At 49.0% G+C, this 15,453-nt stretch overlaps 1 protein-coding gene across 1 annotated transcript in view; it reads left to right on the plus strand.

The window, feature by feature from the left end:
* Positions 1–15,453, plus strand: part of GCN1 (GCN1 activator of EIF2AK4) — a 57,606-nt gene that overhangs the window by 5,423 nt on the left and 36,730 nt on the right. Inside the window, exons 3-16 of the mRNA XM_028116414.2 lie at positions 3,758–3,821; positions 4,329–4,460; positions 4,952–5,060; positions 8,506–8,604; positions 8,696–8,830; positions 9,656–9,724; positions 9,848–9,956; positions 10,418–10,492; positions 10,963–11,091; positions 11,645–11,695; positions 12,037–12,135; positions 12,350–12,523; positions 13,779–13,931; positions 15,141–15,233. Coding sequence (XP_027972215.1) covers positions 3,758–3,821; positions 4,329–4,460; positions 4,952–5,060; positions 8,506–8,604; positions 8,696–8,830; positions 9,656–9,724; positions 9,848–9,956; positions 10,418–10,492; positions 10,963–11,091; positions 11,645–11,695; positions 12,037–12,135; positions 12,350–12,523; positions 13,779–13,931; positions 15,141–15,233 — 1,491 coding nt within the window. The remainder of the gene's footprint in view (positions 1–3,757; positions 3,822–4,328; positions 4,461–4,951; positions 5,061–8,505; positions 8,605–8,695; positions 8,831–9,655; positions 9,725–9,847; positions 9,957–10,417; positions 10,493–10,962; positions 11,092–11,644; positions 11,696–12,036; positions 12,136–12,349; positions 12,524–13,778; positions 13,932–15,140; positions 15,234–15,453) is intronic.

Below are 15,453 nucleotides of genomic sequence, written 5' to 3' on the forward strand. Positions count from 1 at the left end.
ATTTTCTTTATGACTTGGGGCACCATTTTTCTCAGTCTGTTCCACGGAAGTCAGCAAGATGGTAATAGGTGTTTCGACCAGTAAAGATTCCAAGGTCAATTAAGTTTGGGAGATACCATATTTTCTCCTTCCCTCTGGGAGATTCACAGCATATTCCAGGAAGGTGTTCTAACTTTATGAAGCTTTTTTTAGTTCTAACTTTCTAAAGTTCTAACTTTATTAAGCTTTAAATCCAGTATTTTCCTTGAACCTCTTTTTTTTTTTTGCTGAAAACCTGTTTGGGGTCTGGGGAACACATTTTGGGAAATGCTGAGCACATGTAGTTACCCTGATTCTGTACCATAACTGAGAGCTATCCCTACAACCCACTGGGGTATGTAGGACTAGTTTGCCTTCATATAACACTGTATGCTAACTATACTGGAACTTTAAAAAAAAAAAAAGACTAGTTTGTTTTTCTTTTTCTTTTTTTTTTTAAGATTTTATTTATTTGAGAGAGAGCGTGATCGAGAGAGAGAGCACGTAGGCAGAGGGAGAGGGAAAAGCAGACTCCCCTGCTGAGCAGGAGCCCGACATGGGGCTCGATTCCAGAACTCTAGGATCATGACCTGAGCCAAAGGCAGACACTTAACCAGTTGAGCCACCCAGACACCCCTTGGACTAGTTTGCTTTCATCCAATAAAAACTAAGTAACTTTTGAGTTACCTTTTGGTGTGTTTTTACTGTATAGCATTGGTTCTCAAAGCGTGGTCCCTGGACCAGCAGCATCAGCATCATGTCAGAACTTGTTTGAGATACAGATTCTCAGCTCCATCCCAGAAACTGAGATTCAGAAACCATGGGGGCCGAGCCCAGCATCTGTGTTTCAACAAGCCCTCTAGGTGACTCCTGCATTTGCTGAAGTCTGAGGATCATGGCTATGTAGAGTTGGGTCTCCCTTTCCCTCAGCTTTCACTTCTTGTGAGTAAAGAGCCTGCTTGACCCAAGTGCTCATTTGCTGCTTCTGATCCACTGCCGCCTGGTTACATACCCAAGCCTTTTAAAGTTGTGTGTAAATTTAGTACATTCCTGTTTGTCAGCTTCTAAGAGATTTTCCTCTGTGTTAACACTTTAATGTTTGGGTTTTATGGCACCTTCAGAAGTCTCTCTGGTCACTTTTCATCACAGGGTTGTAGTTAGAAAAGGCTGCCATGTGACAAGGTACTAGCTGGACACACCTTTCGAACTGCAACGTAACTGCTGAATACTACACTTTTCCCATTTTATGGAGGAAGGCATTTGACATGTATAAGTGAAGTTTATGAATTACTCAAGACCTTTTCAGAGTGATTTTACTCCTCAGCCACCCTGAAGTTCTGCCACTCAGGGTGAATAATATTTGTGAGATGTTTAGTCATCCTTGATGTGCAAGTTGATGGTGGGAAGTTAACCACTCCGTATGAAATCTTTAGTTCTTGGGGCACCTGGGCTTAGTCGGTTAAATGTCTGCCTTTGGCTCAGGTCGTGATCCCAGGGTCCTGGGATCCAGCCCCACATTAGGCTCCCTGCTCAATGGGGAGTCTGCTTCTCCCCCTCTCTCTGCTCTCTCTCTCTCAAGTAAATAAATAAAATCTTAAAAAAAAACAAAAACAAAAAACTTAACTCTTGATTTTCTAATTTTCCAAGTCTAAGGAGGAGCCATTGGGTAGCAACAATCATTCTGGCGTCTCCTTTGTTAGGGTAGTAGATAACGAAGTGAGGTAACCAAAGATGGGGAGAGGTATTTTCTGCCGGGCTGGGAGTTGAAGACTTTCTCAAAGCTGCCTAAGCCTTGGATACAGACGGTCAGCATGGGTCATCTCATGGGGCCCTGAGGTGCCTCTGATGCTTTCCTCAGTCCTGCCTGCGTGTACTTGAACCCTGAAGCTCACTGGTGGAGTGTTTATTGTGCCTGCTCTTTCTAGTCACCAGTCTCTAGCATAGCAGTCACTGATGAAGGGCTCGGCTTGGGTCAGACAGGCTCTGTGTTCTAGCCATGGCCCTGCCACTTTCAGGCTGTGTGACTTGGTTTAAGTTACTTAACTCGTCTGAGCCTGTCTCCTTGCTTTGAGCATGGAGATAGCAATAGTGTCTCCCTCAGAGGGTTAGTGTGAGGAGTAAATGAGAACATGTATGGTTGGTGCTTAACACTGTACCTGGCTCTGGTGAGCACCCAGTGTGTGTTAGCTTTCAGCCACGACCTGTTTCTGGCCCCAGTCACTCTTTTCCTTGGTCACTGAAATAGCCCCAAGTCCAGGGGACCAATACAAGTGTTCAGGGCCCTGGGAGGGACGAAGTCCCTGCCCCTCCTTCATTTGTCCCCATCATTGGGGTACCTGAGGTGTGAGGCGCTGTGCGAGCCCTTGGCTCTCAGTGCCTCCCATGGGATGCACTTTGCCCTACACTGCGGCTTACATTCCCCCACTCACACCCTTTCCCTTTCGTCTGCATACTTCAGTCTGGTGGGCAGAACTGGCCACGGGGTGGTTTCCCATTATTGACCCCTGTTGTTACAACCGGAGTTTCTCTTTCACGTGGCTGGCCTGCTCGGTTTCTTGGGCTTCTGTTTCTTCATCTTAAAGGGGCCTCAGTTACATACCCACTTTACAGGGATTAAATGAGGAACCGTGTGTCAGTGCTTAGAGCAGGGCCTGGCCGTTTGTGAGTGCTAATTAAGTTCTCCTCTTCTTCTTCCTCATGTGTCCTGTTGGGCATTATGCATTCTCGCCCCTGCACTTGGGCTCCTGCAGTTAACACTACTCAGCGTGTACTTGTCTCTCTTTCCATTTTTCCATAGCTTTTGAATCTATTAGGCCAAGCTTATGTGTCCTTAGAACCTTCGGAAGCCCCTCCAGTTAGAGGTGCTCTTGCCCTTCTCTGATCCCTCAGAGTACATTAATTTTGTCCTGTTTTTATTATTTATTTATTTATTTATTTTTTAAAGATTTTATTTATTTAATTGACAGAGGAGAGAGAGACAGAGAGAGAGGGAACACAAGCAGGGGGAATGGGAGAGGGAGAAGCAGCCTCCCCGCTGAGCAGGGAGCCCGATGCGGGGCTCGATCCCAGGACCCTGGGATCATGACCTGAGCCGAAGGCAGTCGCTTAACCAACTGAGCCACCCAGGCGCCCCTTTATTATTTATTTTTTAAAAAGGCGTTATTTATTTGTTAGAGAGCACAAGCAGGGGGAGCGGCAGGCAGAGGGAGAAGCAGGCTTCCTGCTGAGCAGGGGGCCCGATGCGGGACTCGATCCCAGGGTCCTGGGATTGTGACCTGAGCCAAAGGCAGCCGCTTAACCAACTGAGCCATCCAGGCGCCCCAGTTTTGTCCTATTTTAAAAAACCATTTGTTAGAAGAGACAGAGTTCACGTACCATAAGCAAGCAGGCCACTGAATCTTCACAGACTAGACACACCTGTGTAACCAGCACCCTGGGCTCAGAAGCAGAATCGTCCCGGCACCCCAGAAGTGCCACTTGCCAGTCAGCATGTTAGATTTTGAGGCCACCACATCTCCTTAGCTGTGCTCATTTAACACAGGTTTACCTGAGAGCCTTTCTGGACCAGCTGTTTTCCTGGAGTCCGATTTTGCTGCGGATTTTTCCTCCAGGGAATTCCATTTCTAACCTACAGGAAGAGTCTGATGGGTAGAGATCATGTCTGGCAGAATGCCTGGCTCAAGCAGGTGCTCACGAAGTAGTTTTTATTGACTAATCTTTGTGTGATCTTTGGTTTCAGATCTGCCAGAGGGAGCAGTGAAAGGGCTCTGCAAATTATTCTGCTTGACTCTGCACCGGTACAGGTGAGTGCCAGTGGAAGGCCCTGTACCTCCAGCCCTTTGCTCAGAGAGGTGGTATGGGAGGGCAGTTAGAGCCCAGGCTTCGGAGCTGTGTCCCGTCCTAGCTGTTGGATCCTGGCCGAGTTACTTTACCTCCCTGTGCCTCTTTTCCCTGTCTGCTGAGTGGGGATGGTGCTATTATCTACCTCAGAGATGATGGTTAGTAAGTGTAGAGCTCCTGGAACAGTGCCTGCCACGGCACGAGTGGCACTTGGCCCACTTTGAGGCCCGTAGTAAGTGTTCCATAGATGTCAGTGTTGCCCTGTCACAGCCTTGATGGCTCATTTGCCCTTAGTAGCTGCTTCTAGAATTCCAGGAGGAGGTAGATTTCTCTGGTTATTTCCTAATCCCATCATCTGTGATCCACTGGAATCCAGTACAATCCACTTTTCCAGAGAAAGACCAGTGCTTCGCCTGAGCCACCTTTCCCCACCCCCAGTGATCACCTTTCCCCTTCATTCCTCCCCTTAGAGATGCAGCCTCCCGCAGGGCCTTACAGGCAGCCATCCAGCAGTTGGCTGAGGCCCAGCCAGAAGCCACTGCTAAGAACCTTCTGCACTCTCTGCAGTCTTCAGGCATTGGCTCCAAAGCTGGTGTCCCCAGGTAAGAGAGAAAGGTACGGCCTACCGGGGTTTGGTGGAGTCCTATCCGGAAGAAGCTGGTGCAGATGAGCCGCACTGAGCAGGTGTGAGCATGTCTCTCTTTCCTCTCTGAAACTCTGAGTGGCGCCAGCAGTCAGCCTGCTGCAATGGAGGGAGGAGCCAGGATGTCAGGCTCAGTGGGCAGACCACTTTCCTGAGGAGCAGGGTTGGGAAACCGGTGGAAGCAAGGCCATTTTGAGGGGAAACCAAATGGCCACCGGACACTGAAGAGGGGAAACCATCTTTTTGCTTCTATGGTTGTGAGTGCTGAGAGGTGGGAATTTGGCTGACAAGGCCTGCATTCCTTGTCCTAAGTGGTTACAGATGACTTATGAGGAACCAGGTTCAAGTTCTGCCCAGTTGTGGGTCAAGGGTGGGGCCTTGCGTTGAGCATTTGTCCTCAAGATGGAGGCTGCTGCCCTGCACTTATCCTGTGCCCTCCCCCCCCCACAGTAAGAGTAGCGGCTCTGCCGCCCTGCTGGCCCTGTCCTGGACCTGCTTACTGGTGCGCATTGTCTTTCCCTCGAGAGCCAAGCGGCAAGGAGACATCTGGAACAAACTGGTAAGTTCCCTGGGTCTTTGGAATAGTGATGGGCAGCTCTCTGCACAGAGTTGGGACATGTTTAAGCACCTTCTCTGGCAAGTGCTCTTCTCAGTGCTGGGTGACTGGTGGATGGGCATGAGCCCAACCCAGTAACATCCATCTCTTTATGACATGTGTTTGAGCTTCTCTGTCAGGCATGGTGCTAGGCTCTGGGAGTACACTGATGAGCAAGAGAAAGGCAATTCCTGCCTTCATGGCATACATGGAAGACTTGACAGGCTAGAGCGGGGAAGACAGTGAGAGAGCAAGTAAATCAGAAATTGCAATGTAAATCATTTTGTTTTTTTTCCAGCTAATGATTCCTTTCCCTGTGTGTGGATTTTAGTGTTGAACTGGCTAATGGGACGGAATTCTTGCCATGTTTTTGATCCTTTAATTCTCTCCTCCCATTCTGTGCCTGCTTCTTACACGTTCCCTGCCTTGCCTTTCAACATGTCTGCTAACTAGAGATGGCCCAGTAGGCCAGATTGAGAGGTTCTTTTGAATATCTAGATATGCTTATTGGAGGGCAAGAGGAATGGTCTTAACAGTTCATTGAAAAGGAGCCTGAGGTGTGGCTCTGATTCTCGGCTGTGATATTTGGCTGTGTACATAACTTCTGAGCCTGTTGCCCGTTTCTGCAAAATGGGAAAAAGTGCCACCTACCCCATCCAGCTCCACAAGTTGTTGTGAAGAGGGGCTCAAGACGAGGTATGAGAGGGCTGTGGAGACAGAGGGCTGTGCAGCTAAATGAGGAGTGGCACTAGAAAACTGTGGCTCCTCTCCTGAAGCAGCCTGCTAGTAAGACACAGTGATGGCCCCGTCCCTGGAAGCTTCCCCAGCATGCCTCCTGGGGATGACCATGGAGTGGCCATCAGTGATTGACTGGAGGATAAGGACACTGAAACCTGGCAGGTAATGGATAGTGGAATTGGACCCCCTTCAGACTGTGGGTTTCATTGCTATCAAGGCCTCTTTATAAGATGCTTTATCATGCCTCCCTCATTGGCTTATCTCCACTGATCTCTTACAGCCATTATCCGAGGTAAGTAAGCATGCTTGTGGGTTAGGGAGTGGCATGGGTCATCTCTAGAGTGTTGTGTTTATAGGACAGAACACATCAGGAATGTGAGAACATGTTTGTTTTTCCTGTGTCTCAAATCTAGGTTTTTCCTTTACTTGTTGCCAATGTCGACTGTACACGTGGGTCAGAATGCATTCAGTTGCTCAAGTGTCTGTTGAGGGCCTCTACGTGCTGGGCACTGTTCTGGGAGCTGGGGCAGAAGTTGGGAACAAGAAAGAGGACCTTGCCTCTTAAGAGCTTATACCTCTTTTTTAAGAGCTTTTTAAAATTTTTTTTATTTTTTAAAGATTTTATTTATTCATTAGACAGAGCACAAGCAGGGGGAGCAGCAGACAGAGGGGGAAAGAGAAACAGGCTCCTTGCTGAGCAGAGAGCCCGATGTGGGACTTGATCCCAGGACCCTGGGATCATGACCTGAGCTGAAGGCAGACATTTAATGACTGAGCCACCCAGGCTCCCAAGAGCTTTTTTTAAAGATTTATTTATTTATCTGAAAGAGAGCGTGCGTGTGCATGCATGTGCGGAGGGGCAGAGGGGGAGGGAAGGGGACAAGTAGATTCCACGCCGAGCGTGGAGCCCAATGTGGGACTTGATCTCAAGACCCTAAGATCACGACCTGAGGTGAAACCAAGAGTTGGGTGCTTAACCGACTGCACCACCCAGGAGCCTCCGGAGCTTACACTCTTGTGGTGAAGGTAGACACCACAGAGGTCTGCTAATAAGTGGTAAGATGAAGGTCATACAGCAGAAAGGCAGGTAGGAGGGTGAAGAGAGTGCAGTACAGGGTGACCGTGGGAGGAGGCCTCAGAGGAGGCATCGTTTGAACAGAGACCTGAAGGATATGAAAGAACAAACTGTGCCCAGATCAGGGGTTAGAACATTCTAGGAAGAGGGAACAACAATATAGTTCTGAATGTGGTTTCAGCAAGCATAGAAACCTATAACCAGTTTCCCTCCCTAGCCATCTAGGTTCCTCTATTACTAATTCCCTATGTGTGTAGATATATCCTCTGTATATACAACTGAACAGGGTTTTTTATACAAACACCAGTGTACCGAAAATACTTTTTTCTTTTACCTTGGTTTTTTTTCTTAATGAAGTGAGATAGCGCAAGCAGGGACAGAGGGGACGGGAGAGGGACAAGCAGACTCCGCGCTAAGCGCAGAGCCTGATGCAGGGCTTGATCTCGACCCTGAGATCATAACTTGAGCTGCAGTCAAGAGTCGGACACTTAACCAACTGAACCACCCAGGTGCCACCCGCCTTTTTCTTTAACCAGATTTAGAATTTGTTTGAGTAGTGCATAAAGAGTTTCTCTTTTTTTTTTTTTTTTAAGATTTTTATTTATTTATTTGACAGAGAGAGACACAGCGAGAGAGGGAACACAAGCAGGGGGAGTGGGAGAGGGAGAAGCAGACTTCCCGTGGAGCAGGGAGCCCAATGTGGGGCTCGATCCCAGGACCGGGGGATCATGACCTGAGCTGAAGGCAGACGCTTAATGACTGAGCCACCCAGGCGCCCCAGGAGTTTCTCGTTCTTGATGACTGTTTACTGATTCTCTGAGTGGATGTCCTGCAGTATATATAACTAGTCCCCTGTTGATAGCCGTTTATGTTGTTTACAACCTTTTACTGTAAAAAAAATGCTGCAGTGGATAACCTTGTTCATCTGTCATTTTGTACACATGCAAACGGAGTGCAGCAGACTTCTTAAGCACCCCTTTTTCTCAGGGTGGCCATTCACACTGCTCCCCAGTGACTTTGGGTGTTTGTGGCGTATAAAGTGTCTGAGATTTTTCTCTTGAGCACCCATGATGTGTTTCACTCTGGGTCGGACAGGGAGCTCCACACTGGCCGGATCGTCTAGTCGGTCTTCACTTCATAACTAAAGTGCCTAGTGTAGTGCCTGCCATTTAGTCAGTATTCAGCAAGTATTTGTGGAATTAATGAAGGAAAAGTCAAGGCAGGTATGAAACAGGATGCTTATCCTTTCCCTGCATGGCCCTTACCTCACTGGAATTACATATTCATCTGTGTGTTTCTTTTGTAGTATCTTTTTCTCCCTCTAAACTGTAAGGTGCATGAAGGCAGGGCCCACATTCGTCTCTTTGTCCATGTGTTTTCACTGTCTGACTCACAGGTGCCCAGCTGATGTTTATTAATGAAGTGCTTGAGTGAACAAATGTAATTCTGGGACAGGGCCAAGTGTCGGGGGTGAGGAGGGAAGAGGATCTGGCTGGAGTCGAGTGGGCCCGATGAAGGTCTTGGGCCGGCTGTGAGGGCCACGGCCCCTGCACTGCCATTTCGTGTCCTGACCCGAGCCTCCCCTGGTCCCGACAGGTGGAGGTGCAGTGCCTGCTGCTGCTGGAGGTGCTGGGCGGCTCCCACCGGCACGCGGTGGATGGTGCTGTGAAGAAGCTCAGCAAGCTGTGGAGAGAGGTGCCGGGGGGCACAGGGGGCGGTGGGCATCACTGCTCTTGTGTCTCCCCCGCTGCCATGTGACACACCTGCCTTATACTTTCCCCTTCAGAACCCTGGGCTGGTGGAACAGTACTTGGCAGCCATTCTCAGCCTAGAACCCAACCAGAACTATGCAGGCATGCTGGGGCTGCTGGTGCAGTTCTGCACGAGCCACAAGGAGATGGACGTGGTCACCCGGCACAAGGCAGGTGGACTTGCTGGAGGCAAGGAGGCGGGGAGCTTGTTTCGCCCTGGGGGCCCCAGCTCCTGGCCTTATCTGCAGCTTGTTGGTTTTCTCATATGGGGCCCTGACCTTTCTCCACGATAGATGAAGTTTGAGGAGCTGGAAAGTTTGCCCTACAGCTCTGGCTTGGGGAGAACCTGGCAATTACTGGGATGATAATTTGCTTGTTCATGCAGTGATTTACTCTCCCACACGTGAGCAACTGCCGTGTGCCAAGCACTATGCCACGCATAGTGCTGCAGCAGTGAGCCAGGGGAGCTGCGTCTGAGGAGTCTGCCATCAGACAGAGAGTCATCTAATTATATCTGTGATAAGAGCTACAAAGGAAAGGGCAGGAAGCGGTAATACTCTGTAGCGGGGGACCTGACGGAGGCCATGGGTCAGGGGGTACAGCTCTAATGAAGGAACTTAAAAGGTGAGGATGTGAGGAGGGGTATTTGGGGCAGAGAAAGCAGCCCGTGAGAAGCCAGCAGGGGAGGCGCATGGGGCCAGAGAGCTGTGAGAGGCGGCCTGCCTTGAGCCAGGCCAGGGACTTTGGACTGAATCCCAGCAGCTCTGGAAAGCTGTAGAAGGTTTTAAAGTGATCAGTGGCATGATTGGTGGGTCCTCTGTGCATGACACTGAAATTTGGGCAGTGATTATTTGTATTTTATTTGTGTATATATGTATGTGTATATTTTATTTTTACTGATTCATAATTTTTAGAGGCACTCCCACAAAAGGGATCCTTTAGGCCAGTGACGAGATACTCAGAATGTTGGTCTAAATAGTCTTTGTATTGTCTAGAGTGCCCTGCTGGATTTTTATATGAAGAACATCCTGATGAGCAAAGTAAAGCCTCAGAAGTATCTGTTGGTGAGTGAGAGGTGGACTTTAGCTGGACAAGCTAAATCCAATTTAAAATTCTGATTCAGAGCTGTCCTTTATTCTTCGTTTGTTCCCCTGAGGTCTGGGTGCCTGACTCCTTTCTCTTTGTAGGATAACTGTGCCCCTCTGCTCCGATACATGTCCCACTCGGAATTTAAGGATCTGATACTGCCCACCATACAGAAGTCCTTACTTAGGAGTCCAGAGAATGTTATCGAAAGTAGGTCACCGCCAGACAGGATGGTGGGAGGGAGGTGGGTTGCCTGATGAGCTGCATCTCTGATACTTGGTGGGGGTGGGGTGAAGTATGTATTCACCGTTTACCTCATTGGGACCTTGGGGAAGAGATCAGGGACCCTTTTGAGAATATGTTGAAAGTCATGGGTCCTTTTGCTAAAACGATGCACAAAAGTATATCTGCTTAGAATACCGCAAACAATTTTAGAGGTCCAAGAACCTGGAAATCATTCAGGTTAAGAACCTCTGCTCTAGACAGTTTGAACTTGGTGTGGAGGTGGCACATGCAACCAGGGACAAAGGTGTGACTACTCATTTGACCGTATGAAGATGAAGGGTTCTGTGTGGCTGGACCGCAGACCTGATGGCATTTGCTGGGGAGTAGGGCAGAAATGGGCATTTATACCTGAGACAGACTTGCTGCGTACTTTCTGTCCCCCTTAGCTATCTCCAGTCTGCTGGCATCAGTGACTCTTGATCTCAGCCAGTATGCCCTAGACATCATGAAAGGACTGGCTAGTAAGTATCATGACCCCTCTCCGGCCCCTAGAATGGCACCTTGGGTTTTGGTTGTATTTTCCCAATTATTTTATTTTATTTATTTTTTAAAAGATTTTATTTATTTATTTGAGAGAGAGAGAATGAGAGAGAGAGAGCATGAGAGGGAAGAGGTTCAGAGGGAGAAGCAGACTCCCTGCTCAGCAGGGAGCCCGACGCGGGACTCGATCCTGGGACTCCAGGATCATGACCTGAGCCGAAGGCAGTCGCTCAATCAACTGAGCCACCCAGGCGCCCCCCAGTTATTTTAGGGGAAAGGGCAGAGGACAGCTCCGTTTAGAAAGAAACTACACTTCCATAGTTTCTTGAGATCCTTTATAAAAGGAGAACACCTAGCTCGGATGGGAGAGTTGGGAACTTGGCAAAGACAGAGCTGAAAGCCCGGATGCTTAGCTCTTGGTGGCTTCTGAGCTGCAGCTCCTTTTGTCCAGGTCAGCTGAAATCCAACAGCCCCCGCCTGATGGACGAAGCTGTGCTGGCACTGCGGAACCTGGCCCGCCAGTGCAGCGACTCTTCGGCGACGGAAGCCTTGACCAGGCACCTGTTTGCAATCCTTGGTGGTGAGCAAGCCTTTCTGGCCGGGGGCGTGGCTGAGGTGTGGGTGCCGGGACCTGCCTGGGACTTCGGGCTCCAGTCTGCTTGTGTCAAGGCCATGTGGCCAGGAGAACACTCGCAGTAGAATGTGAACATGTGAAGTGAACGTTAGCATGCACAGGGCGGTGTAGCCAGGGGTGATCTCAGTTGTTGTTTTTTATTTAAGTGTAGACATTATTGTATGCATAAAGGGAAAAACTAGAGGGAAACACATCAAAATGTTCATAGTATCTTTGGGTAGTGGGCATGTGGGTGATTTTTAAATGTAGTAGCATGTATCTTAGCTTTTCTGTATATTTTTTGTTTCTCAGGGTTTCTGTGAGAACATATAAAACAGTAGTAACTGTTTTAGTCAGAAAAAAAAAACCTAGGGAATGTTATTTTTAAGGCAGCTTTACAATACAAAGCCTGCTTCTGGAATCAAACTGTATCTTGGTGTCACACACATGACCACATTAATCACCCCCTTGGGAAATGTGGCAGATGTGAATTTTGAATCTTTGCTGTCTCTCCTCTCAGGCTCGGAAGGAAAACTGACTATTGTAGCCCAGAAGATAAGCGTCCTCTCAGGTACAGAATCTCTTCTGGGGTAGTGCTAAGTGTAGTAGTAGATGAGGTGTACCGTGACTGGTGGGTAAGGCAGGTCCTTCATTGGATCTTGACTCCTCTGACAGTCATGGACATCCCAGCCTGGCTCCCAGGACTCTGCTGCCTGCCTGTGTGGCAGGTGGGACTTGTTTGAGTCTAGCGGGAGGCCTGGCGTCTGTAAAAGGCAGGATCATCTGGAGGGAGGATTGAGGAAAGGGCAGTGGTGAGCAGGGGAGAGGCATGGCTGCTAGGGAGGCGGGCAGCGGCAAGAAGAATCTCGCGTTTGTGGTTTTGTGCTGAGCAGGAAATCCCCTGCCTTCCAGGGATCGGGAGTGTCAGTCATCACGTGGTGTCTGGGCCTTCTAGTCAAGTCCTGAATGGGACTGTGGCTGAGATGTTCATCCCGTTCCTCCAGCAAGAAGGTAACTGTGCGGCTTGGGGAGGATGCAGTCTGGACCCGCTCTGACTCTGGTTTTCACCTTCAGAGCTGTCACGAACCCCTTCTCAAGGCAGACCTCCCCCGAAGCATTACTGCTTCCCCCCTGTTGTACTCCTACTTGCTTTGGGGCGCTGCTGGCAACGATTGGATGTGGGCCTAGGACGCTGAACTGACCGGACTTCTGCTTCTTGCCCTAGTTCACGAAGGCACCTTGGTGCATGCAGTCTCTGTCCTGGCTCTCTGGTGTAACCGGTTCACCACGGAAGTGCCCAAGAAGCTCACCGAATGGTTCAAGAAAGCCTTCAGCCTTAAGACCTCCACCTCTGCAGTGAGGCATGCCTACCTACAGTGCATGTTGGCCTGCTTCCGAGGTGAGATGCCTCCCCTGCAGGGGTGACTGAGTCTTCTGGGCATCCTCACCATTCCAGGCTTTCCCTTGTGGTCCAGCTTACTCGGCATCACTTCTTTTTGAGCCTCTGGGAGCATCAGGCCTAGTCATCCACAAAGCCTGGAATTGGTGCCCAATCTTCACAACAGATTCTGGCTTCTCCCCTTTATCAGACCTTCAAGTTACAAAGCTTTATTCAGAGAGGGCCTGGGACTAGAACCTGTCACTGTATTATCTGGAGTCATGGGGAAGGGATTGTGAGAGGCCTGATTCAAAAAGTCCAGCTTCATAGAACTGTTACGTGGGACTTACTAAAAACCAACCACTGCCCTTTCTTCGGTGCTGACAAACCTGTCACTTGGGCGTGGGCCTCCACCTCTTTCCTAAGAAAAGCTAGAGGAAACGTTCCAATCTGCATAGGAACTTGATCTCCAAGGTAAAAATCACCACCTCTGAGATAGGCTTGTACTTCCTTTAAAAAAGTTTACACTTTTGATGAACTGTGTTTAAAGAAATATCTAGGAGATTCCAGAGCTGCCCATTCCACAGAAGGGTGTCCCTTCTCTATAGTGCCTTACTCTTGTCAGTTTGCACTTCTGTTACACTGATCAGTCTTGGTTTTAGACTGAGTTCTAGATGGCAGAGACTGGGTTTAAACTAGTCTCTTCAGCTTGAGCTGGTTCTCCTTGATGCTTTCGAAATACACGTGATATAAAATAAGCCTTTAAACATTTTTTTTGGATTCAAATCCATGACATCTTCCAAATATGTTTAGTAGTTAAGAAAACATTGGTTTAGCTATAGTTTTAACAGATGTCTGCTTTATTTATTTATTTAATTTTTTATTAAGTGGGTTTAGTTCATAGGTCAGCGTATTGGTTCTGGTTTTAGAATTTGGGTTGGGAGCTTGTCTGGTATTGGGGAAGAGCCCCAGAAAAAAATTGGTAGGTTTGCAGTGGCCCTGGCTCTCCCTGAACCGGCTCTGTGGCCTTGGGCGTCTTACTTAATCTCTCTTCGTCTGTTTCCTTGCTGATCAAATTAATAGCTGGACTGTTGGATTTGTAAGGATCCTTCTAGCTGTAACATGGTTGTAGAGTTTGGTTCTAGTTCCCCTACTTCACAAGGTAACTGCAGTGTTTTAGTCAGCCAGTTTGGACCTGAGTGGATAACGCCTTTCTTGAGTAATCTTGTCACCCTTGACAAAGTGTTTTTGTAAGGTGCCTGTCCTCTCTCCGTAGGTGATACACTATTGCAGGCCCTGGACTTGCTGCCTTTGCTCATCCAGACGGTGGAGAAGGCAGCCTCCCAAAGCACTCAGGTTCCCACCGTCACCGAAGGGGTCGCTGCAGCCTTGCTGCTCTCGAAGCTTTCTGTGGCTGACTCGCAGGCTGGTAAGGGTCTAGACTTACTCCCCACAGTAGCAGACAAGGCCTCATTCAGAGTCCCCGGGAGGAGTGTCTTGATGTTGAAGATTTCACAGGATCAGTGTGGTCACTATTTCACTGGGCCAGCCACAGGGCCCCTTGTCATCTGTAGGGATGAGCCTCAGGGTCACGCTGGGAGATGGGAATACAGCCAGGGGACTCCGTTACTGTCCTCCTTTGCCCTGTTGTTTTAGTGCTCTGGGACGGGAGTTTGCACATGATGCCCACACTGACTTGGGTTTAGTATAGTGGGGCATTTTTTAAATTGGTTGTACATTTCTAGAGTGTAACTTGAAAAGCTTCCCCTTAGCCAGTCTTCTAGCCACTAAGTTCCCTTCCCTGGACAGTATTACCACTTCCTGCCCAGAAATAGTCAGTATGTAATCGACCAAACACACCAGGTAGCAGACTATGTAAATGGCATACTCCGTACTGAACTCACATTGGAAAAGATTCCAGATCAGGACAACCAGAAGAGCTTTCTCTTTCTTTTTGTGGCTACCTGGTAGTCCATGCTTGCTTTAGTCCCACTCTGCCTGCAGATGTACGTGAACTCATTCCTGCGGTTGGAAGTGGAGTTCGGCTCTTCTCAAGTTTCATCGGGTGCCTTGGCAGTGAGGCAGAGATGAACATGACTGGCCTTCCGCATGTTTTCAGCTGCTTTACTGTAGTGGGAGAGAGGAGATGCAAAAACAGATCTGTCGTTGAAGACAGGATGTGACATTAGGGCAGTTTTGAAGGAGGGATTGATTGCTCTTAGTGTAGGTGTTGGCTGTCAGGAAAGGCTTCATGAAGGAGGGAGCATTTGGACGAGGGCCCTGAAGGCTAGCGAGGATTTCACCGGCTGGAAGGGAACAGCCCAGTGTGAGTTCAAACCAGCCTCCGTCAGGGAAGTCACCATGTGTGAATGTCAAGTATTTCAGCCTGCCACCTGGAGTTGGTGGGGATTCCAGGCAGCAAGAGAACCACTGAAGGTTTTCACATAGGCGGTGCTACCAGAAGGACTGGTTAGTTCTCGAACAGGGAGGGAGAGACAGTGAGCCTAGGAGTGACCCAGTCATGCCTGCCGCAGCAGCGGGTCTGTCAGTGCAGCCAGCCCCAGCAGCTTCGGGCAGGAGGGGACCAGCCGTGCCGGATGGAAGGAGCTGTCGTGGAGTGACCTTTGGTTTCTTGCAGAGGCCAAACTGAGTGGTTTTTGGCAGCTGATTGTAGATGAGAAGAAGCAGATTTTCACTTCTGAGAAATTCCTGCTCATGGCTTCAGAGGATGGTGAGTTACTTAGTTGAACTTACTTGACCTTGAGGTTGGGCCTGAGTCTCTCTGGTGGGTCTTAAGAGAGGACCCTTCCCTGAATGCGTCAGCTCAGCAAAAACCTGGATCAGAGTGCTGGGGTCAGCAGCTGTGCCGTCAGCTGCTGTGGGAGTGAATGCTTCTCTGTGGGGCATGGAAGGCCGGGGAAAGGGGGAGTGGGTAGATTTGTGGAGACAGA

The sequence above is a fragment of the Eumetopias jubatus genome, unplaced genomic scaffold, assembly GCF_037043125.1.
Source record: "Eumetopias jubatus isolate StellerSeaLion01/CBP00866 unplaced genomic scaffold, mEumJub1_p1.0 scaffold_16, whole genome shotgun sequence".
NCBI lineage: Eukaryota > Metazoa > Chordata > Mammalia > Carnivora > Otariidae > Eumetopias > Eumetopias jubatus.